The sequence below is a fragment of the Miscanthus floridulus genome, chromosome 10 (genome assembly GCF_019320115.1).
Source record: "Miscanthus floridulus cultivar M001 chromosome 10, ASM1932011v1, whole genome shotgun sequence".
Classification (NCBI taxonomy): domain Eukaryota; kingdom Viridiplantae; phylum Streptophyta; class Magnoliopsida; order Poales; family Poaceae; genus Miscanthus; species Miscanthus floridulus.
This window is the reverse complement of record NC_089589.1, coordinates 48,503,284-48,528,781: the sequence shown is the minus strand read 5'-3', so window position 1 is coordinate 48,528,781 and position 25,498 is coordinate 48,503,284. Positions and strand designations below refer to the sequence as shown.

General features: G+C 45.8%; 3 protein-coding genes across 5 annotated transcripts; all 3 read right to left on the bottom strand.

The window, feature by feature from the left end:
- Positions 1–281: 281 nt before the first annotated feature.
- LOC136488588 (classical arabinogalactan protein 4-like) lies at positions 282–743 on the bottom strand. The gene has a single exon (XM_066485472.1). The coding sequence runs from the start codon at positions 741–743 to the stop codon at positions 282–284; it is 462 nt and encodes a 153-aa protein (XP_066341569.1).
- Positions 744–1,702: 959 nt separating this feature from the next.
- LOC136486573 (probable LRR receptor-like serine/threonine-protein kinase At3g47570) lies at positions 1,703–7,452 on the bottom strand. 3 transcript variants are annotated; one of them, XM_066483503.1, is made up of 3 exons: positions 6,005–6,817; positions 2,412–5,126; positions 1,703–2,327 (listed from the first exon to the last, which is right to left on the bottom strand). In XM_066483503.1, exons 1-3 carry the CDS (start codon positions 6,099–6,101, stop codon positions 1,954–1,956), a joined length of 3,186 nt encoding a protein of 1,061 aa, XP_066339600.1. In that variant the 5' UTR covers positions 6,102–6,817; the 3' UTR covers positions 1,703–1,953. The 3 variants fall into 3 exon arrangements, with proteins under 3 accessions (XP_066339600.1, XP_066339599.1, XP_066339601.1); XM_066483502.1 differs by lacking the exon at positions 6,005–6,817 and adding an exon at positions 7,240–7,452 and having other exon boundaries at positions 1,704–2,327; positions 2,412–5,208; XM_066483504.1 differs by having other exon boundaries at positions 1,704–2,327; positions 2,412–5,208; positions 6,005–6,815.
- A 17,192-nt stretch (positions 7,453–24,644) lies between these two features.
- Positions 24,645–25,019, bottom strand: LOC136488587 (TPD1 protein homolog 1-like). The gene has a single exon (XM_066485471.1). It carries the CDS (start codon positions 25,017–25,019, stop codon positions 24,645–24,647), a length of 375 nt encoding a protein of 124 aa, XP_066341568.1.
- Between the last annotated feature and the right edge of the window lie 479 nt (positions 25,020–25,498).

The following is a 25,498-nucleotide window of genomic DNA, read 5'->3' as shown; positions in this document are numbered from 1 at the left end:
CGGGACCTGAGATGCGGCGCCAGCCCCGTAGGGGCACTCGAGGTCCGAGACAGAGGTGAGCGGGGACGCGTGCGGCACCGTCACGGTGGCCACTATCGACTCGGTTTCCCAATCGGAGGTGGGCCGACAGGCGATCTTGCTCGCGGCGTGGATCTTTGCCGTCTCTGCGCGACCTCCTCCTTCGTGTTCTGCGGTGCCTGGGGCGCGGTGGACGGGCAGCATCCACCTCCGGCGCAGCCTCCACCGACCACTCTTCGACAACATGGGTGGTTGGCTGGGTGCTAGGACCTACCAAGTTGGTGTTCATCATCCATGTCGGAGAGCTCCAGCAGACTGGCGTCGAGCTTGGAAGATGGTGGCGGTGGGGAGTCGGAGGAGTCGCAGTCGGAGTCAGAGTCCATCCAACGTAAGGTCTTGGGGCGACTGGGTGTTTCGCCAAGGTAGAATGATGGCGCGTGCGGCAAGAGAGTTGGGCCCTTACCAGCGGAGGCTCGACGGGAGGCTAGGGAGGCCGCCGGTGCCTGGGTGGCGGCCGGTAGGCTGGGTGGGGGAGCAGGGTGGGTGGATTGAAGCTGCGGCGACGGGGAGGGGGTGGCGGCGCTGGACCTGGTGGTGGCGCATCCGGGGGAAGCAGGGGCTGCGGTGGTGAAGGGATTTGGGGGCGCAGAGGGAGCAAGGAGGAGGGGAAGGGTGCCTCCGGCGCTAGGCTGAAGGCCGGCAGTGGGGAGGGGGCGGCGGCGCATCTGGGGAAGGCTGGGTTTGTGGAGGTGCTCGGATCTGCTGGCGTAGAGGAAGCAGGGAGGAGAAGGGAGGGGAGGGGGGAGCCAGCGGCGCCGGGCTAGAAGCCGGCAGCGACGCCGGATCTGGCGGCGGCGCAACTGGGGGAGGCTGGGGCTGAGGTGGGATCTGCAGGCGTAGAGGGAGCAGGGAGGGGAGGGGGGCAGCCAGCGCCAGGCTGGAGGCCGGGGAGTAGGGGGGCGGGGGCGGGGGCGGCCGCTAGGGGTTGCGCCGCCTAGGGTTCGCTCCCACCGAGCAGATTTTGATCCCCTAAGGGCATGTTTAGACGGCGAAAAATTTTGTGAAATGCACTGTAGCATTTTCTGTTGTTATTTAGTAATTAGTGTCCAATCATAATTTAATTAGGCTTAAAAGATTCGTCTCATTAATTTTGTTTAAACTGTGTAATTAGTTTTATTTTTTATTTATATTTAATGCTTCATGCATGTGTCCAAAGATTCGATGTGACGGGAAATCTGAAAAAATTTTGCAAAATTTTTTGGATCTAAACTGGACCTAATTCTACAATTTCAGAATGTCGCAGACATAGCGCTAAAAAGTATCGTTTTTTAACAATACAACACGCATTCAAACTTGAATTATCATGTCATTATTTTTTCTATCGTAACGCACGAGCATGATCTAGTAATAAAAACAATGTTTTCGATGGCCTGTTGGCTCAGTATTATTTTTTACTCTCTCTTTTCGATGTGTCACGTGAACCCCACCTTTCTAAGATGACCCTAAGCAAAACGCGCATAGTTGCCTTCTTAGTAACACCATGTAAAATACTTAAATGATAATCTATTGTTACGAAAAGAAGTGGTGCTACTGTTTTTACTTCTTCCTCAAAGCTCTTACAAATAACAGAGAAAAAGCATCGGTACACACAAACTTTGTACCTTTTAGCAGGATAACACATTTTTTTTTCATTTTAATGAAGAGAAAATACATAGTTGCAATGAAAGCAAAGTTCTAATGAAAACAAATTTTGTGTTGAAATGTCCTCAGCTTTGGAGTTCTAATGGAAACACATTCCTTGATCAACAGTGTATTTTTTAGGAAATATTGCCAATGTTGGGTACACCAAGCCAGGTTCAGTTTGGCAGCATGCTGTGAGTCTGAAATACAGCAATAGAGTGCAACATGTCCCCTAACAGTAATATATATTATTACTTAATTGTTTGCCCTTGGTAGGTTTGCGAGATAGCAGCTCCTTATCTTGCGCATCTCGGCTGCAGCATCACTCATGGGCTTTCTCTCTGATGGTGTTAGCTTGGTGCAGGACAGCGCAAGTTTACTGACAGAAGTAATGGCATTTTCAATCTCTTCCCCTCCATTTCTTGCATACGTCTCATCAGTGGACAGCAGTACTGGATCAATTATGTCCATCAGCTTCTCTGGAAATGCTATCTCAACAAAGCCCTGTAAGGTCAATCCATCCACAAACATGGCATCGGTTGGGGCCTTCCCTGTAAACATCTCAAGGAGCAGAACTCCAAAGCTGAAGACATCTCCACACAAGGAGACCTGACCGCCTTCCCCATATTCTAAAGTGCAAGAACAAGAAAAAATGTCAATATGCTCTATGGAGTACCTGTAAGAGAATGATGCAGTTACATATTTTCAGTTACCTGGAGCCACATATCCAACTGTTCCTCTTATTCCGGTGAAGGTATTCGAATTGATCACAGGATCACCTTCTGAATCAGAAAGAATCTTTGCAATGCCAAAATCTCCAACACAGGCAACAAAGTCCACATTCAAAAGAATATTGCTTGGCTTCAGGTCACAGTGGACTATCGGGGGCTCGCAATTGTTATGCAAATAGTCCATAGCATCAGCAACATTGACAGCAATGTTCAATCTTTGCAGTAGTGTCAGGCCTGGTATAGGTCTGGACACATCTGAATCAGGATTAAGGTAATGTAGCCACTTGTCAAGGCTTTGGTTTGGCATTAACTCGAACACAATGGCTTTGAAATTATTCTGTTTCGAGTCAGAACTAGAGCAGCAGGTTATGACGCTGATCAAGTTGCGATGGCGGATCTTACTAAGAGCTCCACACTCAACTACAAAGCTTTTGGAAGAACCTGACTGCTGCAGATCAAAAACCTTAACAGCTACTTCAGTTTCAACGTTTTTCAGTGACAATGTGCCCTTATATACGGACCCATATCTTCCTCTTCCAATCAAATTGCTACCAGAAAAGCCATTAGTGCCTTGGAACAGCTCAGCATAAGAAACTTTAGGATATTTATCATCCAAGAAAGAGATGGCTGCTCCTGCCATTGTTGTAGCATGAGGTCCCTTTTTCCTTCTCCAATAAAAGGAGAGAAGTACCAATATCACACAAAAAAGGCTCCCAGTAGAGATTATAATTATGAGAACTACATGACGTTTCATGTCCCTATGCTTCCTGGAATGAACTGGACAAGCAGGCAAATGTAGTTCCTGCAGACCACCACACAGCTCATTGTTACCAACAAACAAGAACCCTGTCGATTTGGCAAACACGCCTTGCATAGGAACTAGGCCACTGAGATGGTTGAAAGAAATGTCAAGTTGGGACAAGGAGGTCATATTTTGCAAGGTCATCGGAATTTGCCCAGACAAGTTGTTGTGTGCAAGATACAGTTCTTCCAAGCCCTTCAGGCGTCCAAATTCTTGAGGAATTGCACCCGACAAGAAATTCTCTGTCAAATTCAGAACTACCAAACCATACATTTCACTAATAGATGTAGGGAGGCTTCCGCTAAAGGAGTTATCATCCAAATGGAGCTCGAGCAAGCTTTGGCAGTTGCTGAGGGTGTCCGGTAGTGAACCAGATAGGTTATTTCTGGAGATATTTAAATACACAAGCTTAGTAAGACTACCAACTTCAGGTGGAAGGGGGCCGTTGAAATGATTGTCGGACAAATCAAGGATGTAGGACAGAGACGAAAGGTTAAAAATTTCTTTGGGAATTGGACCTGCAAATGCATTGCGCGAGAGGGTTGCGACGCTCAACATCTGCAGGTTGCTAATGCTAGAAGGAAGAGATCCCTCAAGATTGTTGTTGTCCATAGTGATTATCTGAAGCAGTGTTAGATTACCGATTGAGGGTGGAATTGTCCCCGACAGCATGTTGCCATCGATTCCCAAAGCCCGCATCATTTTCAGACGATAAATTGTGCTTGGCAGAACACCGCTGAAATGGTTGTGGCTGAGGAAAAGCTTCTGCAAGTTTACAAGATTACCAATGCCAGGAGGTATATTCCCATAGATCTCGTTGAATCCAGTGTAAAGCACCTGCAGATGTGTCGATGATAAGTTTCCGACAGAGGCTGGCAGCTGACCCGCAAGCATATTGTTCCGGAAGCTAAGCACACGTAGCCAGGTGCAATTGGTCAAGAGCGTGACGAACTCCCAGCCCTCCATGGTGCTTGCCTCAATTTGGTTTGAGTCAAAGGAAAAAATGCTTGGGCAAAGTGTTCCTATCTCCGGTGGCATCCTTCCAGTGAAATTGTTGAGACCCAGGTCTATGGTATCAATCATGGTTGCATTGGCAAGGGAGGCCGGAACATTCCCTGTGAAGTGATTCACTGCGAGGTAGATGAACTCAAGGTTTGGTTGGTTGTTTCCCCAGTTGGATGGCAGTGTACCATGCAGATCATTTTGATCCACACCGAATCCAATCACTGATGATAGGTTGAACACAGCTTCCGGGACCTCACCCGAGAGGTGGTTCGCAAACAAAGCAAACCACTGGAGGTTCTTGAGCCTTCCAAGCTCTTTTGGGATGGAACCCTCAAGCTGGTTATACTGGAGATATAACGCCTGCAGGTATGTGAGATTGCCCAGGGATGGCGGGATGCTGCCGGTCAAATTGTTCTTTGACAAGATCAAAGCCACAAGCTTTGGAAAACCACCAAGCCAAGAGGGGATTTCCCCGGTAAGATGGTTCTTGTCAAGAATGATGTTTACAAGACCAGTGCAGTTGCTTAACCCGTCAGTGATTCCACCATGAAGTGAGTTTCCAGTGAAAATCAGATACTGCAACTGCCAAAGGCGGCCAATGGTAGACGGAATCTCGCCCTGCAGCTTATTTGAGCTAAGGTCAAGGATCTTCAAGAATGTTAAGTTTCCGATGGCAGGGGAAATGGTGCCAACAAGGCCCGCCGACGATAGATTCAGAGCTGACACCCTGCCCTTGTGCCTCAGGCTGCAGGTAACCCCAGTCCAGTGGCAGAAATCACTAGTTGTGTTCCATGAGACAAGTGCGGGCGACTGCTGGCTCAGGCTTGCCTTGAACTGGAGCAGGGCGTCCCTGTCAGTAGCAGTCTCATTGCTGAATGGTGACGTCCATACTTGAGCAAATGAAGTTGGCATCGGTTGGAGGACATAAGGTAACAGCAGCAAAAGAATTGCCGGCGACATTGATATACACACCTTGCATAGGCACGAACAAGCATTAAAAGTGCAGAAAACAGATTCGTGGACAGAAAACAAACTCCTTTAAAATGTCATACAGTTCTACATGAGTGGGGGCAACTATTAAAATCGTTGTGTTATCATACAGCCTTCTATGCCATCCATTCCGAATTGTAGTTAAGTTTGGCTTTGTGACTTTGTCCTTTGACAAATATCCACAGAATTCTAAGAACAAATCTCGATAAAATTTTGCACATATTTCAAACATGAGCAAATTTTGACAAATTTTTTTTTGATGCATTACGACACTACTTGCATAGTATATCGAAGTATCCAAACTATGAATGGCAACACCATATCCAAATCAAATCAGGGCATGTTTGATACACATGGCTAGTTACTAGTTGGGCTAAAAATTAGACCAAATTAGCTATGGTTGGCTAACAACTAGTTGGAGACTTGGCTAAAAAAGTAGCCCACATATTAGCCCTCTTGTTTGGATGTACTAGAGCTAATTTGAGCTAAAATTAGCTAGCTAACAATTAGCACAACATGCCCTCAGATTATGTCCAGAATTTGTTTGTACCCACACACATGGTTGTACCAGGCCTCCAAAACTTTGGCTCCCAATCCGGCAAGCTGAAAAATGACCAAACTCTAACAACAGGTTTAAAATCTTTGTAATTTGGGCAACAATCAAAGCATTAGCTAAATCGTCCTAAAGACCGAAGTTAATTCATCCTTGCAAACCGGATCTAACTGAAGCACATGACATCTCAGGATAGACACAGTCACATGAACTGGGATAACTTACGTAGCCTCTTCAAATCAGAACATGACAGTATGGCAACACCATGGCTATGGCTCAAGTGCTCCAATCCTCCAACTGACCACCCCGCACCTGGTCCCATACTCTCATGTATGGCCTCCTCGCCCGCCCGCTCAGCACCCTGCTCGCCGGCTGGCCGCACCGCATGCCCTTGTCGCCGCCCGGCTGCAGGGGCCCCGACGCCCAACCGCACGCCCGCCGGCCCACGTCACGCTCACGCCTGGCCCTGGCTCCAAGCCCGCTCCAGCCGGCAGGCCCCCACGCCGCGCCTGCCGCCCCACCAACATCGCATCTGGCGCAGCCGACGCCGCAGTGGCCGAGGCGCGCCTACTGTGCTGTGGTCATACTGGCACGCCGCCGCAGCGCCGCACCGCCCCTCTCTGCTAGCTAACACGCAAAGGTTTGCCTGGAGGCTAGATAACGAGCAAGGACACTGTTTTTCGAGTTTTTTTTTTCTTTCAAAATTGACATAGTATTATTTATTAGGGTCTCCTGAATTATTCGATATCCAACTTCAAATCAAGCTTAACGAGCCAAGCCATCAACTCATTTGTATTTTAAAAGAAAAATAAGTTTGATGAGAGCATTTACGAATTGAGTCACCAAGCTGGCTCAACAAGCTTTTTTTCCTCATTTATGGTTTGGATGCCCCCCTTCTATTTTAAAATGTAATTAAGGTAACAAAAAATTGTAAAGTTGCAAAGGTGAATCGGACGACAACAACACCAATCTCGCTTATAAAAATACCAGGTGTACTTGCCCCAACAACAAGAAGCATGAAGATGAAACAAACAAATTATAGTCCTGGGATTCAAATGACAAAAAAAATTCGGACCTCACCAAAACAGACGAATTTCAGAAATTTTGGTACTTTCGGACCAGGATTCACTCGTTTTGAGCAGTCAAAGTATTTAGATTTAGCTAATATTTAAATAAATTTTGGTCAAAATTTGATCAAGAAGCATGAAACAAACAAATTATAGCTTGGTAACTTTGCAATTAGATCAAAATTGACATAAGAGCTTATAGGCATATTTAAACTCTAGACTTGACTAAAAATTTGAATTCAACTGAAATTTTTTGACCAGTATGATGTTGTTTTGGAGCTCACCGAAATGAGTGAATTTCACCGAAATTCGGTCAGGTGAATCCCAGAACCTTAACAACTAGCCTTATCCCATTAAAAGAAGAACTCCTATATTAGTTTATAGATAGAGTACCTTACGGCGCACAATAAACCTCCAGAAATGCCAACACCAGATGAAACATGGAACGAGACTGTCTGCTGATGATTCCCAAGTCCTAACCACGGACGCGAATACTATACTGGTCAGGTTCTCTCTTTGTGTGTTTTGCATTTGTGTGTGATTCCATCTATACCACCGCTCTACGTTTATTTATATATAATATGATATGCTGGTATAAGACGCCTGGTTCAGTTATTGAACAGGCCAAGATGATTGTTCCGATTCCAATACAATATAGTAGTCGTATATGTATGAACGCCTGTACAACAATTTCGACTTGACTTCCAAGTCTCCCTTGACGTTTCTGCAAGAGTCCACCGTCCAGTCTACCAGGACGTCCCCCGTTCGACGTGAGTGGAGTGGAAAGCACGTTACGGTACGGTTCGTGTGGAAATTCACACAACTATGAATAAGCACCGCTCCACCATTGTACTTGGACACGATCGAGTCCAAATGCGACATCTTTGTCACGAAACAAAAGAAATTAAATACATATTCTAATTGTTGTGGTAAACGCACCGCTTCACTGCCAGTTCTAAGCTTGAAAATGAGAAAATGATTGAGACTGGACTAAAACCGGCAGTGAATAACCACATCACTGCCGGTTTGTGGCTTGCACTGGCAGTGAGTTGGCGGCCACTTATCAGTACCGGTTCTAACCATGAACCGACAGTGATTTGGTGCTATCACTGTCGGTTCTAGCCAAGAACCGATGGTGATAAAATGATAGTACAAAAAGCTGGCGCCGTCCTTTCCTTCATCCTCTCTTTCATCCCGAGCACACAGGCGCGTGTTTGGGCCGCTCCCTCCATTGTTGCGGCTGCTCTTCACCGTGAAGATAGCTCTTGCATTTGAAAGAATGGCTTGATCTTTTTGCTTTAAGGTTAGTAACAAGCATCCACTCCTTTGATTTTCTTGCTTAATTAGCATTGTTTTGATAGCTACAATGCTTGATTCTCATTCTAGTTCTTTCTCCATTATAGAGAGCACTTTTCCAATTGGACTTTATGCAAGGCTTCCAAGCAAATTGTGGTAAATCCATCGTCCAAAAGGTTGATGTCTATGAACACATTTAAATTCATAGCTAATTATTACATGGTGGTCAAGATTGTCATTGTTAGTATGTGTGTTGGTATTTCTTAACATATATAGAAATAATCTGCAAGCGCACGGAATTACCGTTGTAGCATTTCACCCGGAAGTATTCAGGGTATCGTATTTCCACGAGGAACGGATGTGTAGAATTCTCTTAGCTAAATCACCTAAGGTACCAAGAAGAAGGATAGCTCGGGTAGTGAGGTTTTTTAGGGATAGAGATTCTAAGATAAGATAGCTTTGCCACTATAGACTCGCTTCGGGCACTGGAGCGCACCTAGTCTGCCAGGCGACACCGGCTTGTAGCCTACGCTGAACCCGAACGTGGGGGAGTGTTATGGACGAACAGGGCTGTCACCACCTGCCGCCTAACCCTCTACCGTGGGGAACAAGGCAAATGAAGGTAGCCTCTAGCCTAGACACCACGTCTACGCTATCGACTACTACTCTAGCATCGATTAGGGTTATTCGTCTCTATCAAGGCCCTTTACTAGTGTATTCGTCACAAGGACGAACGACGAACCCGCAAGTAAATAATGAACAAGACTAGCTTAAAGTAGAACTCACCACCAAAGATAAACATGAACCTTATACTCCAAGTAGTATTCAGATCGTAGAGGTACAAGTGGAGAGGAGCCGACGATTCCCGACATTACTTCCGCTAAGTGTACAATGGGCCCCAAGTACTCAAGTGGAGGAAGCCGACAACTGTGGTACTTCTCCACTCTTACTCAATCACTCCCTACACTAGAACTAGCTAGAGAACTAAGATATGAATGGAGCTCTTCTCTTCTTGTCGCATTGTGACTCTCTTGTGTTGTGTTGTGGAAGCCCAAATGGTGTGTGTTGTTGTTTAGAATGGGAGTTGTACCCCTCCTTTTATAGCACCCATAGGACGGTTTCGAGAACTATATTTAGACGAACCCCGGCGTGCACCGCCTATGCATGCCTCCATGCCACCGCCAGATGAAGGAGAGGCAGAGCGGCGTCCAAAAGGGAGTGGCCGCCCCCTAGGAGCGACCGGCCCCCTACTGAAGCCTCTTGCCACCGCTATCGCATGGTGGACTGCTAAGTGGATGTGGGCTGCTCCTTGGGTGGTCTTTTGCCAAGATGACTTGAGTTGATGGGCCCTTCCCTTTATTCTTTGCGCATGTCTGCTTTATGCTTCGTCGGAAAGCACCTTCTTGGTGTATTTTCCATGTATTTGTGTTATTGTTTATTTTGTTGTATTCCTTATCCACTTTAGGTACATTTCTTGCGCTATTCCGATATGTCCTCCTGCAATTGGTCAAACACCAAAACTTGTGGAAATTGTTAGTTCTAAAGCCCTATGTCTAAGTTTGGTGTTTATTTGAGCATATTTTATATGAAAGTTGGCGGATAGAAATTGGGGTTGGATCAAGATGCCCAAGAGGGGGGGTGAATTGGGCTAATTCTAATTTTTCTTGCAATAATTAAATCCTACGGTTAGCCCAATTAACCCCTTGTGCCTAGAAAAATGTTTCTATTTATCTAACGCACAACGGACTTGCAACCTATGTTCCAAACTTACTTTAGCATGACAATTCTATGAATGTAAAGACAAGTATTGAATTGCTCAAAGTAAATGCTCAAAGTATATGCTCAAAGTAAATAGAGAGAGAGAAGCGCGGCGATGTTTTGCCGAGGTATCGGAGAGCCCACTAGTCCTCGTTGGAGCACCCGCGCAAGGGTGTAGCTCCCCCTTAATCTGCGCAAGGATCAAGTGCTCTCTACGGGTTGATTCTTCGACACTCCGTCGTGGCGAATCACCCAAAACCACTCACAACTTGAGTTGGGTCACCCACAAGCTCCGCCGGGTGATCACCAAGCTCCCAATCACCACCAAGCCGTCTAGGTGATGGCGATCACCAAGAGTAACAAGCACGAACTCTCACTTGACCACTCGAAGCCTAATGAGAACGGTGGATGCACACTCTGCTACTCTTGATTCACTAATGAGGCTACTCTCTTGGATTCACGAATCTCAATCACCTCACTAGGACCTTGCTCTTCTTGGCACTCATAAACGTGTTTCTCAGCTGTTGGAATGAGCAAAAGTGACTCCACACACGAGTGGAGCTTCTATTTATAAGGCAGCCTGAAAAACAAACCGTTATGTGCCTCTATGGGGTGACCGGACGCTCCGGTCATGTTGACCGGACGCTCTGGTCAGTTCAACCTGCACACTAGTGTTTAAGTGTTGACCGGACGTTGTCAGGGTCCGATCGCCACTGACCAGACGCGTCCGGTCACATTAAACCCTCACTGGATGCTTACTGTACTCGACCGGACGCTGGATCCTCAGGGTCCGGTCAGTATTGACCGGATGCGTCCGGTCGTAGATTTCCTTCTCTGGAACCTTACTGGAGTCGACTGGACGCTGCCTCTCAGCGTCCGGTCACTTGACCACTCCAGCGTCCGGTCGCACCGAACGCAATCTCCTTGATCAAATGTACTGACCGGACCCTGTGGCCAGCGTCCGGTCGCACCGGAGCCAGCGTCCGGTCAGCATTTGACCCTCCATTCACTTTCAACTCTCGAACATATGTGATTGAAGTTTGCTCCATAGGATCATAGGGCTATTGTGGAGCTACCTAGTGCTAGTTTAAATAAGTGTGCACCACACCTAACTCACTAGACTCATCTAGGTCAAGCCACCCGTCCATACCCCCCTTAATAGTATGGCCAAAGGAAAAACAAAGTCCTAAGCTACTCTAAGTGTCACTCCAACTCCAATCGACATTTAGAACTAGTCATCCTTAACCTTGTCGTCCATCCTTTGAAAACTGAAACGATTTCCATCGTAGGGGCATGACAACCTTGATTGCCCAATTGATCTCCATTACCATGACCTAACTTAATTGCCTCTGCAAAACATATGTTAGTCATAGTAATCTTGTATTGTCATTAATCACCGAAACCCAACAAGGGGCCTAGATGCTTTCAATCTCCCCATTTTTGGTGATTGATGACAATACCACCTCGAGTATGTGAAAGAGTGAGGTTTTTGTTATGCTTGGTTCATATAAACTTTTGTCAATAAGAATAAAAGAGTTAGGCAAGCTTATATGACCCAAGCAAACACGATGTACTCAAAAATTATGAAGTAAGCATGAGTACAAGTAGTAAAGCTCATTTGCATCGGAGTATAAACGCGGAAGCAAAGCAAATGAGCACTGCACGAGTGATATGACATATAAAGGAATTCAAAGTAGAGAGCACACATGTCATATATCACAATCACGTAGATATCACTATCAAGTAAGCATGAGTACAAGTAGTAAAGCTCATTTGCATCGGAGTATAAACGCGGAAGCAAAGCAAATGAGCACTGCACAAGTGATATGACATATAAAGGAATTCAAAGTAGAGAGCACACATGTCATATATCACAATCACGTAGATATCACTATCACATAGATAGAATAGTAAACATGGATGCATAATGTATCACACACATAGAAATTCCAAATGTAATAGATAATAAGCTAATAATAGATAACTAGCTCCCCCTGAGTCTACATACTCGAACCCTCTCCCCCTTTGGCGTCAAACACCAAAACCTAAGGGTCGATCGGTGGGGCTACAGCGGACGAGCCGGGCGCTGAGGTACGAGGAGCAAGATGAAACTAGGCGCCATCATCATCTGACCCTGAGCTCTATACTGACTAACCCTCTGTGGCTAGAAGTGTCTCTGAAGCGGTCTGGGTCTGAGCTGGGGCAGGTGCTGCCTGTGATGCTGCTGGTATATCTGTCGTAGGATCTGAAGATGCGACAGAAGAAGGGAGCCTCTGAGTAGTCATGACGATAGGAGCTACTGTAGAAGGACCGGCGGCATGCATATGTGGCGGTGTGGGCATCCCTGTCAACTCGCTGAAAGATGCTCCAAGACTCCTGGAGACTGACGTGTTAGGCACAAATAGCGAGGATGACTGATCCGGTGTGAAGCCCGTATGATATGGTGTGAACTGCGGGGCTACCACTGGCGAGGATAACCACTGGGACACATGTACTGTGGGAGAGGCAAACAGAGCTGGAGGCTATCCCTGACTCTGAAGCCCACTAGGTTGTACTGCTAGAGTCGTTGAAGTGGTGGCAGGCTGAGCAAGCTGGGGTGAAGGCTTTGGCTGTGGAGCCCCAAGTGCTGTTACTACATGCTGCACAAATCCCATAAGCTACTGCTGCATGAGTAACTACTGCTGATGCATCTGCTGCTGCTGCTGGAGGACTTGCTGTTGTTGCTAGAACTCGTCCTGATGAGCCTGAAACTGTGCAAAGTTGGCAGCTGTCTCCTGAGTCTGTCGTGTCTGATCCTGCTGCATCCGCTCAAGAATAGCAATCAAAGCAGGGTCCATCTGCGGTGCAGGTGGAGCTGAGCTGGAACTATCGGCCTCTACATCGTGTCGGCATGGAGGCATCTAAGGAATAGGCCGGTAGTCATCATCCGAACTGTCACTAGACTCGGTCCTCTCCTCCTGAGCCTCAAGCTGCTCCTCCTCAGTAGCGGCTATGCCTCTGATAATCTTGTCCTACTGAGCTATGGACTCTGGTATATCTGGACGACGGCAAGGCTGAGTGGGTGCCTGTGGTGTGCTATGCCTGATCCTCTATGCCATGTTATAAGCTAGAAACTCTGTGGTGGCACCTTTGTACTCTGCAACCATCTCAGGTGTCCTGACTTGCACAGCCTTAAGCATAAGGAATGTGATCCAATGTGCATAAGGAAGCTGCCTGCGACCCTTGAAGCCCTCAGCTATAGTATCCTCCATCTCTGATAGAAGGAGGTCCCAAATATCAAACACAGTCTGCTGCATCAGGGCATTGAGGAGCCAGAGCTATAGGCGAGTCAGACCCTCTCTGTATCCCAACCTGGGAAGTAGTGTCCTCTTGATGATAGCCTCTAGCACTTTAGCTGTAGGAGTAAGGTCACTGGGGTTCCTCCTCGACCCCTCACCAAAGGGCTCCTTGAAGCAATGTCGCACAAGATCAGTAGGGGGCACCAAACCTCCATGAGGACGCCTGGGAGGCTCTTGCTGTCCATAACATACCTCATGTAACCTGACAGGCTACTCCTATAGCCTCAGTATCTCCCTGGCCCTAAAACTCATCACCCTATAGTCTCTACCTCTGAATGCAAAGTGTATGAAGTTATGCTGTGGGTCAACGTAGAATGAAGCATAGAACTGCCAAACCCAAGATGGTACATATAATCCTGTCCAGCCAATCAGATCTATCAGCCCCGGCAAATATGATAAGTAGGGGCGGATATGCTCTCCGGCTGCTGCCACAATAGCCTCAATACTGCAGACTCTCTGAGATCAGAAGACTGCCCCACTGTTCAGATATGCATTATAGAAGTCTTCATGGAGCGCTATATAGAAACCCTCTGCTGCTCTCTCATCCCTCCTCGGAGGAAACCACACCTCAAACTCTACAAACCTCAGTTGTCGGACCTGCTTGGCCATGGCGGCCCTCAAGTCAAGGTGAATCACTAGAGGTGGACCCTGTGGACAAGGCGGTGGACGTGATCCCCTCCGCTGTGTCGGTGGCCTCGGTGAGACTGGAACACAGGTATGACTAGAGCGGCGTAGCTGTGGCTGGGGTGCCTGCTCGGTCTCCTCGGCCTCCTTGGCCTACTGGCCCTCCTGAGTCTCCTGAGCTAGCTGAGGCTCTGCTGGTGGGGGCTGCTGCTGTGGCTCCTGCTGGGACTCCCCCTGAGGTTGAGGCTCCTCAATAGCCAGATGATGTCATGCCACCATGACAGTCCCAGGTGGACCACCATGAAGACGCTCAGCCTCCTCAACTGTTGCCCTCTGTGCTGGTGTAAGCTGCTGATCTACAATGACAACACCACTACGAGCACCTCCTCTCTCAGCACGCTCTGCGGCCTCAGCGACTGCTGCTGCTCTCGTTGTCTCTACATCAGGATACTTGCGCTTCTTTGATATAACCTGCTTTATCGCCTTGCCTTTGGTTCCTATGGGTAAGTGAGGCGGGGGCCTCCGATCATCATCTCCTGGACCACCACCAACGTTCTTGGTGCGAGCCATCTGATCTGACAAGAGAAAAACTGCCGCTGACAAGATCAACTGTCCACTGACACTTTCGAGGCTTGGCCTCGATCTGTACTCGCGGGCTTGGCTCCGAGTTGACTGTCACCTGTCACAGACACCTCAACGGCACCGACTCGCTGCACGATGGAATAGAAGGATATACAAGTAAATATGATATATCTAATAGATGCAAAACCCTATGAGAGCAAGCAATGTAGGTACGAAAATGAAGCGACTGGCTTGCTACCTGACGAACCGACGATCCGAAGAAAAAGAAGAGAAGCGTCACGCGGGGGATCACCGGGACTGCTAGGGTTAGGGTTCGCGATGAATCGATGGCCCTGGTTGCAATTTAGGTCAATGCATTGAAAACGATCTAGATCAAGCGAAGAGGATGCTAGGGCATGGCCTTACCGGAGAGCAGCGAGCACAGCGGCAGCTCTGGACAGGGCGCTGGCGGTGCAGGAATAGTCGGCGGCGTGAGCACTGGCGGGCTACGGCATGTGTGAGGGCTAGCGCTGGTGCGGTGAGCTGGCGCGGGGAAGAGATGTGCGGACACGGCGGTAGTGGAGGCACGGCGGCGTTGCCGCGGCGAGCTACGGTGGTGGTGCTGAACGGCGGCTAGGGCTCAGGACTTGGCGGTGGCGGAATAGGTCAGCATAGGTATGGCTCGCGCGATTAAATAGGTCCCCCCCGACACGACAAGAAAGGAAACGGATAAAGAGTCCTAAAGCCGCACGAGATCTACTGACCGGACGCTCCGGTGGTAGCGATCGGACGCTACCACCCAGCGTCCGGTCGATTCCAGAGAGGTCCAATACCTCTGGAATCGCGACCGGATGCGTCTGGTGGTCCATGATCGGACGTAGGCAGGGTCCGGTCAGTTGCCTTGAAAGCCATGTAGATCGATCGGACACTAGAACCCTTCTTGACCGGACGCTCAAACGCAGAGTCCAGTCACTCCTTCAGCTTCTGTTCACCTCCTGTGAACTGACCGGACGCTGGACTACAGAGTCCGGTGCAGCATCCGGTCACTTTTTTCCAGCAAATCTTCAATGTTCCTCCACGCTGCCTGTTCCCAATCAAGTTCCAACTCAATTAAGATCCAAATAAACACCAATTGGGACTGATGTGAGTGACCTCTCTCAAACCCTCATATTTTTCAAAATATTTTGCCTTAGGCTATAATTCTTTTTAAGAAAATAGGCAATAAGAGAGCAAGTGGAACAAAACGATAAAACAACATTCATGCATATGCAATACTTGTAAGTAAATCTAGTTGCTTGTCAAGTTTGATCCAAGGTTAAGCTTCTTCACACACTTTACGGTGGTTATCTTAACCATGTTAGACAAGCCCTATATGCATTACCAAAAATTAAACATATTGTATATTACAATGAATGCAAGAGACAACACAAGCTCATTTTTTAGTGAAGTTACTAAAATCAAGCACATTGAACTCATTTCGCAATCTACAAAATGTAGTCTCATCTAGTGGTTTAGTGAAGATATCCGCTAATTGATCTTCGGTTCTTACACCTTCTAGTGATATATCATTTTTAGCAACATGATCTCTTAGAAAGTGATGGCGGATATCTATGTGCTTGGTGCGAGAGTGTTGAACTGGATTATTTGCAAGTTTTACTGCACTTTCATTGTCGCACAAAAGATGTACCTTTTTCTAGAACTACACCATAGTCTAGCAAAGTTTGTTTCATGTATAATATTTATGCACAACAAGCACCCGTGGCAATGTATTCCGCTTCGGCGGTGGACAAAGCCACACTATTTTGTTTCTTGGAGGACCAAGACACAAGTGATCTACCAAGCAAATGGCACCCTCCAGATGTGCTCTTTCTATCAACTTTGCAACCGGCATAATCCAAATCGGAAAAGCCAACTAATTCAAATATAGCTCCTTTGGGATACCAAAGGCCAATGCTTGGTGTATGCTTAAGATACCTAAAGATTCTTTTTAGGGCAATTAAATGTGTTTCCTTAGGATTAGCTTGAAATCTAGCACACATACACACACTAAACATGATGTCGGGCCTAGATGCGGTTAAATATAACAAGCTACCAATCATGGAACGGTAGAGAGTTTGATCAACCGGGTTACCTCCCTCATCTAGGTCGAGATGTCCATTGGTAGGCATTGGTGTCTTGATTGGCTTATATTCATCCATCTTGAATCTCTTGAGAAGATCTTTTGTGTATTTCTCTTGAGAGATGAAGATGCCTTCTTTCATTTGCTTGACTTGAAAACCAAGAAAGAATGTAAGCTCACCAATCATGGACATCTCGAACTCCTTCGACATCAATTCACCAAATTCTTTGCATGAGTCTTCATTTGATGATCCAAAGATGATATCATCAACATATACTTGACAAATGAAAATATGCCCATCAAGCTTCTTGGTGAATAGTGTGGTGTCAACCTTCCCAATGGTGAAGCCCTTCTCAATGAGGAAATCCCGAAGGCGCTCATACCAAGCTCTTGGGGCTTGTTTAAGCCCATATAGTGCCTTGGACAACCTATAAACATGATTAGGATATCTAGGGTCTTCAAACTCGAGAGGTTGATCAACATAGACTAGTTCATTAATAAAGCCATTTAAAAATGCACTTTTCACATCCATTTGATATAGTTTCATTTCATGATGTGATGCATATGCAAGTAGGATACGGATGGCTTCTAATCTTGTAACCAGTGCAAAGGTCTCTCCAAAATCCAAACCTTCAACTTGGGAGAACCCCTTTGCAACTAGTCTTGCCTTGTTCCTCACAACAACACCTTGATCATCTTGCTTGTTGCGGAACACCCACTTTGTTCCAATGACTCTTGCACCTTTTGGTCGCTCTTCAAGAGTCCAAACTTCGTTGCGAGTGAAGTTGTTCAACTCTTCATGCATGGCATTTATCCAATCCGGATCTTTAAGAGCTTCTTCTACCTTGGTAGGCTCATAGCAAGAGACAAAAGAGTGATGAGCAATAAATGAAGTAAGTTTTTGACATCGAGTCATTACACCCTTTGATGGACTCCCTATGATGAGATCTTATGGATGATCTTGTAGGAGAGGTGTATTTCTTCTATTGACCACTTGAGGAGGACTAATTATAGATGGGCTGATGCTTTTAATGATTGGGTGCATAAGTGGGCTCTGTTGGAACTCAGTGCATCTAATAGAAAATACACTTGGACAAATAACCAAGATAATTTGTTTATGGCCAAAATAGATAGGATTTTTGTGTCTACTGAGTGGGATAGTGGCTTTCCTTTAGCAATTGTTAAATGTCTAGATAGAGTTCCCAATGATAATAACCCTCTGGTCTTGGAATCTGGTTCTAATGTATTTTTGGTAAGAAACTTTTTAGATTTAAAAAGTGGTGGCTCTACCGGGATGGTTTTTCTGATATTGTTAAGAAAGCCTGGAGCACTCCTTGTAACCTGACTAATAGTTTAGATAAATGACATTTTAAATTTAGGACTCTTCGAAGGTTTGTTAGGGGTTGGGCTATGAATGAAGTGGCTAGGATGAATAATATAAAAATGAGCTTGCTTTGGAATACAATGACTTAGAAGCTGAGTTAGATTCTAGAATTTTATCTGAGGTGGAGAGGGATAGAATGGACTTTGTTTCTAAGGAGTTAGAGAAGATTTAGGCCTTAGAGGAGATTAAGGCGAGGCAGCGATCTAGAGACATAAATATCCTAGAAGGAGATAGGAACACAACATATTTTCATGATGTAGCTAATCAGAGAAGTAGAAAGAAGAGGGTGGAGGTTCTAGAAGGCCCTAATGGTCTAGTAGAGGACTAGAAGGGGATGATGGAAATTGCTTTAGATTTCTACAAACATTTGTTTAGAAGAGAAGACAAACCCCCTGTCTCTTTAGGTCTGGACTTTTGGAGACATGAGGATTTAGTGAGTAGTAGTGAGAATGAGTTGCTAATTGCTCCTTTCTCTGAAGGAGAAATTAAGGAAGCTGTTTGGAGTTGCTATGCTGATGGTGCACCTGGGCCGGATGTGCTCTCATTTATGTTTTATCATAAATTTTAGGATTTGATTAAGACTGATTTAGTGGATATGTTCAATGATTTTCATAGAGGGAATCTTGATTTAAAAAGACTTAATTTTGCTATGATTTCCCTCATCCCTAAGGTAGATGAAGCTAGATCCATAAAAAATTATAGACCTATCAGTCTCATTAATTGCAGCTTTAAGGTGTTTTCCAAAGTATTAACTCTTAGATTAGGAAAGATTATGAATAGATTAATTTCTCCTCAACAAAGTGCCTTCATTCAAGGTAGATATATTTTAGAGAGTATTGTGATTGCTCATGAATTAGTACATATCTTAGCAAATCAGGTGAACCTGGTTTAATCCTGAAATTAGACTATGAGAAAGCATACGACATAGTTAATTGGGATTTTTTGTTTGAAATCCTTAGGACTAGAGGTTTCAGTAACACTTGGATTGATTGGATTAGACATTTAGTCATTGGAGGCTCTGTGGGAGTCAATCTTAATGGCGAAGAAAGTAGTTTTTTCAAACCTGGGAAGGGGTTAAGGCAGGGTGACCCTATCTCTCCCTTGCTTTTTAATCTAGTAGGTGATGTTCTTACAAAAATGCTCCAGAAGGGGGATGAGAAAGGTATTATTAAAGGGATAGCAGAAAACTTTAGGGTAGGTGGTATTGTGTCTCTGCAGCATGCAGATGACACCATTCTTTTTTCTAGAATTGAGGAGGAATACACTAGGAACCTAAAAAGTATCCTCATTTGGTTTGAATAGTTGTCTGGTATGAGGATCAACTTTCATAAAAGTGAGTTAATTCCGATGAATGTTGAACCTGAAGAAGTTCACAGTCTTGCCCATTTGTTCTCCTGTCCGGTTGGTACCTTACCTATCAAATATTTAGGGGTTCCTTTGCATTATGAGAAGCTTAGTAGGGAGGACATTCAGCCTCTAGTATATAAAATGTTGAAAAAAATTGGGTGGTTGGAGAGGTAGGTTGTTGTCCTATGCAGGGAAACTAGTTCTAATTAAGTCTTGTTTAGCTAGTATTCCAGTATACTTACTCTCGTTTATTAAATTTCCTAAGTGGGCCATTAGAATTCTACACTCTCATCTCGGCAATTGCTTATGGGATGATAGCCCCACATCTCGTAAAATTCATTTGGCCAACTGGGAGAGTGTTAGTATGATGAAAGAGTATGAAGGCCTAGGTGTTCCTAACTTGAGAGATTTAAATTTGTGTCTCTTAGCTTCTTGGATCAAAAGGTATAATCTAGATGGTGATAAGATGTGGAGACAATTTTTAGACTTCAAGTACAAAACTGATAGACCTAACATCTTTTATAGCTCCTCCTGTGGAGCCTCTGAGTTCTTTAAAGGTATGATGAGAGCTGATTCTGTAGCAAAAATGGGATATAGGAAATGGCAAGAAGTGCAAGTTTTGGGAAGATAATTGGTTAGGTGCTTCTAGTCTAGCTATTCAATATTAGGAGATCTACGTGTAAATCGATGAGAAGGATGCTACTGTTGCATCCCTTTGGGATGGTTGTGATTTGAAATGCACTTTTAGAAGATGCGTTGATGGTAGATTATACAATCTTTGGTCAGAAGTGGTCCAATTGGCTTCTACTATTAGCTTTACTAATGAGGAAGATTCACTAATTTGGCAGTTTAATTCTCAGGGTGTTTACTCTTCACAGTCCTTATACAAAGTCATTAATTTTAGGGGTATTTCTCTTGTATATGTTCTTGTTGTTTGGGCACTGAAGGTCCCACCTAGAGTCCATTTCTTCCTATGGTTATTGTCTAAAAACAAGGTTCTGACTAGAGATAATTTGAGTACCAGAAAAAAAATCAAGGATCCTACTTGTTTGTTTTACTCAGAGGCTGAAACTGTTAATCACTTTTTTTTTACTGTGTAGTACCTAGACAGCTTTGGTCCATTCTTTCTGAGATCTTAAATAGACAAGTTGGTACAGACTTTGTTTCTGTTGGGACTATGTGGATTAGTAATAGGAAATTTATAGTGGAAAATATTTTTTGTGCTGCTGTCCTGTGGGGGGTTTGGAAACTAAGAAACAGCTTGTGTTTTTAGGGAACACTCTGGGTTGATGTGCGAGTGCTGATACTGAAGGTAACAGCAATGCTGCATAATTGGAGCTCTTTGTGTTCGAAGGAGAAAGTCCTAGAATTTCTGGATCGCCTGGACAAACTGAAAAGCTTGGCTACAAGACCTCACCGACTACCTGGCTTAGTCAGGTGAATGATAAATGGGACCGTGTCTTGTATCAAGCTGGGACCGACTGGAAGATCAATACCGTGCCTTGTATCAAGCTGGGACCGACTGGAAGCTCTGTTGACAAATGGAGTTGACCTGGAGAGGATGGCTCGTGAAAGGAATTGGATTAGCTTTGCAAGTCTTGGGGAAGCCTGGGGGATGTAATAGTTTTTTATGTCAGTAGTTTCTCCTGCTATACTGTGCGGTTTGTTTGCCTGAACTCTGAATGTTATAAGGAACTTAACGGTTTGGTCTTTGCAATATAAAGGCCGGGGGCCACCCCTGAACTCTAAAAAAAAATTTGGCAAGTGCAGAAAAAAAAGCAGACGCATTCTCATGTAAATACCATACTACGGTTAGTCATCATCTTCATGTCAAATTGACAAGTAACCCTTTTCAAAAAAAAATGACAAGTAACGGCGCCCAGCCATCGCGGCTACAGGCGTGAGGCGACATCTTCAGGAGGCAGAAGGCGGAGCAGCACGCAGCTCCACGGGCACGGGGACTGCGGAGTGCGGACGGCAGGGCTGTGAAGCCGCGTAGGGATGCTGGCTCCGCTTAATCTGAGGCGGCACGGCGTTTTTTTTTAAAAAAAAAACTATCAACGTGGGGGAAGTTCCCCACCTGATTTATTTATTTCGAATGAACCGTTGGCATTAGTTCAGGGATTACAAGATTGAGTAACATTGAATTTACAAAACTTGGAAAGTGGTTTACATCACATTGTATCCTGAATGAATTCACCAAAGAACCGGGACCAGGCGTCGGCCACGGCACGCTGTTTTCTTGGCAGTCTTTCTCACCAAAGGGTTGCTTCTGAACTTCATGAAACCAGCATTTGTCTCATAGAAAGTTGCTCATTTCGAAACACACAGGCGTTCCTGCGTTTCCATAGTTGCCAGAAGCATAAGGCCAGAAACATGTTGTACTGTGTGGATGGAACATTTTGGACCTTGGGGAAGTTGAGAACTGCACTTGTTGACAGACCAGCTACCTGCAGGCAATCTTGGACCAAAAGTCGATAGCAAAAGGGCATTGCAAGATGATATGATCTGAAGTTTCATTCAGGGCTCCACACACTTCACAAGAGCTGCTATCAACCACTTTCTTCTTATAAAGATTAGCTCTGCATTGGATCCTATCCTTTGAAAGGATCCACATGAACAGCTGGACTCTTGGAGGTGTTCTGTTTTTTCAAATAAACTCTGATGAGGGGTCAGCAGATCTTCCTTTGGCTTTAAGCAGTTTGTATATTGCCGAATAATCAAGTTTCCCTTGTCCATAGTCAAACGGAGACAGTCTCTGGTCCGGCTCAGAGGAGAGGGCAGTATCTTGGATGATGTTTCTGATCTCCTGAAGCTGTGAAGCAGCCTGTGCTGACTGTCTAGGAACAAAAGCAGCCGAAAGGTTGGAAGTAATAGCCTGCTGGACAGTGTCATCTTTCTTCACGCGATGACTGAATATTGCCGGAAATCTGTCATACAGTGATTCGTCCATGTAACATCCGACCAAAATGAAGTAGCCATTCCATCACCAATGGACACCGTTGTGAGGGACTGGTATAGGGGCAGTAGGGAACGCAGTCGAACCCAATGGGTTCCATGGAGATCCCCTCTGAGAGTGACCATATTAGCACGCTGTCGAACCCAGGCCACTGTAACCAAGCTGAAGCATTGGAGCAGTATAGACGATGAATGAGCTTCAGGAGCAAGCACACGTTGTGAGTTCCAAAGGCTCTTATGCCCAGCCCTCCAAGGTCTTTGGTTGTGCATACGTTTTCCAAAGGCAGAGGCTTGCAGTCCACCAGCCCATAGGACTCCTGTCTATAAGTTGAATGGTTGTTGGAGGGATCTGCAGAGCAGACATAATGTACACCAGTTGGCTGTCCAGGACCGAGTTGATCAAGACAACTCTACCCATGGTGTTCAGCAGAAATGCTTGCCAAGAGGATAGGAAGCCATCGGTTCTTTCAACATAGGTATTGAAGGCCGATGCAGGTAATTTAGTTGCAGAAAGAGGCAGGCCCAGGTACTTCTGAGGAAAGGATTCTTGAGTGCATCCAAGAATTCAAATGCATTGTTGCAGTTCAGTCCCATCCATGTGAAGAGGAACCACTGAACTTTTAGAGAAGTTGATCTTTAAGCCAGTTGCATTGGAGAACATGTTACAGAGAGAAATGGACCGGCCCTGCAGAAATCCTGTTTGTTTCAGAACTGCAGTTCAGTCCCTTTCAATTTGCACAGACTCATGCGAATTTATGGATTGGGGGAAAGTATAAATATATTTAATATATTTATATTATATTATCGTCAGGAAATTGTGTCGTTGTGTGGTGATTTTATTTTTCTCATTATGGTACCTAAATAAATATACAATGAAAGCAGAAAAAGGCAATGATATGTAACAGATATTTCCCAATGCATTTTCAGACGCATTTCTGGATAATGCCTTCCACAAGGCCATATTTGCTTCAAATCACTTACAGACACAGTTTAGCCATTAAAATTTGGAATTCCTGCAAGACACCGTTTGATCATTTACATTTGTTACCAGAGTTCAGAACCAGCACTTCATGCAGATTTCGGCCATTCATCTAAATCATGCGCTCAGCTGTACAAAAAACAGAAAGAAATGGAATATTTGCAATGGATTCATTTCTTCCTCTGCGGCCATCACCAATCTTTTCACATCGTTTCACTGGCTAATCTCGCCGTCCTTGTCAATGGCTTGGCCAGTGGAGGATGGGGAGTAGTCAGCCGCAGTGGGGGAGTCACTTCTGCTAGGGCTGTGCACAATGTTAAATGAAAAATATGTGATTAATGATGCCTTTTATGATGACAGGCATGTGATGTATTCCTGATGCCGTGTCAGTTTACCTGAAATTTGGAGAGGTTGGGCTATAATCTGGGGTAGGCCTTCCAGAGTCGTCAATTGGCCTACACAAGTTAATCAATCCGTTAAAAAATCCACAAAACTCAAGGAGGGGACATACGGCTGAAATGGAACACTTTTCTGAGACACAAATGTGAAGATGCTTGATACAGATGATGAAGCCTGAATGGGGCTCACCTGTTTCAGCTGTATGACAGACTTGGTAATGAATATGATGGTGAAGACGGTGAGTAAGTCGGCGAAGTTCTCTCCCGCCCAAGTTGTTTCCACGCGCAGTCTAGTCTTGTGCTCTAATTTCCGTTCCCCACCATCCCTTGAGTTATGGCCTGCTCCAAATAAACTCAGGCGGTCAGATACGAGATAAGGCTGTCGTTCACCCCCTCGCACCGTCCCTTCCCATGCTTTTCAAGTACCCTATTTACCAGGCCAGCGACATTATACGCAATATCCTACTCTTGAGCCCTGTTTGGACGATCCACCTAGCTAACTATTAGCTGGATTAACTCCCAACTAATAGCTAATTGTTAACTAGCTAGGTAAGACATTAGGTAGTTTATTAGCTGAGGATGGAACAGGACCAGTACTAATTTTTAGTAGTAACTAACTATTAGGATCCAGGCAAGACCCTCTTCTTCCCTCCAATTCTCAAAAAAAAAAAATCATTTCTCGTTTATAACTTACCTACTGGTTGAGGCTTCTGGTGCACGGTCGTCGCTCGTCGGTCAGGCACTTGGCGTGCAGGGGCTACCGCATGAAGCTCCCGATCAACGCCTGCCGGACATGCCATGCCCAGTCGTCCTCGACATCTTGGCGACCTCCACCTGCCGTGCCCCTACGAGCAGTACGGGTGCAGTGTGCGAGAACGTTCCGTGCCTCTGCCCGTTGGCACTGCATCTGCATGCCCACCTCACCAAACGCCCACAAAACAATCCAACATTAATAATTATTTAATACTCCGTAACAAACAAGCTATAGCTCCCACAAAACGCGCTACAAATTAACCACAACACATCCGATGGATCCCTAGCACGCCACCGTGGACGAGACGCGCCGGAACGCGAACTGCTTGCTCCAGGCGTAGAAGAAGGCGACGAACTGGCCCTGCTTCATGGGGCGGCCGCCGTTGAGGAGGCACATCCCGCCGCCGACGGGCCGGAGCTGCCCCGGGTCTACCGGCAAGGTGGTGCCGAAGCCGGCGCAGGCCACCTTCACGTTGGACTGGGCGCAGCGGCACGTGTTGCGCAGGCGCACCGCGTACTTGGGCTGCCCGTTCACCGCCACCTTCGTGACGGACTGGGCCACCTCGATGCTCGACGGCGGGCAGTCGCCGGCAGCGGCAGAGCTGCTCGCGCAGAGCAACAAACAGGCCACGAGGATCACCACCGTCTTCGCGTTCATCTCTCTCTTTCAAGTCGAGTGCAAACACCTTTTTTTTCCCTTCTCGTAGGTAGGAGTGCAAAGAGTGCAAACAGCTGGGGCGCGTTTAGTTCCGGCCAGATTCGGTATTTGCATAGTGTTTGATGTGGCGTCAAACACTGTAGCAATTTCGTTAGTATTTGTGAATCGTTTGTATTTGTGAATTATTGTCCAAACATTGACTAATTAGGCTCAAAAGATTCGTCTCGCAAAGTTCAACCAAACTGTACAATTAGTTTTTTATTTCATCTACATTTAGTACTCCATACATGTACCGCAAGTTTGATGTGATGAGGAATCTTTTTTTTGCATAGTGCCAAAGTTGAAAGTTTGGGGAAACTAAACAAGACCTAGTGCCAGGCTGGTCGTTTGGGTGTGCGTGCCTAGCTTGCAACTAGCAGGGACGGACTATTTATACCTGGACACCTACTCCTTCATCCCAAAATTAGTGATGTTTTTTT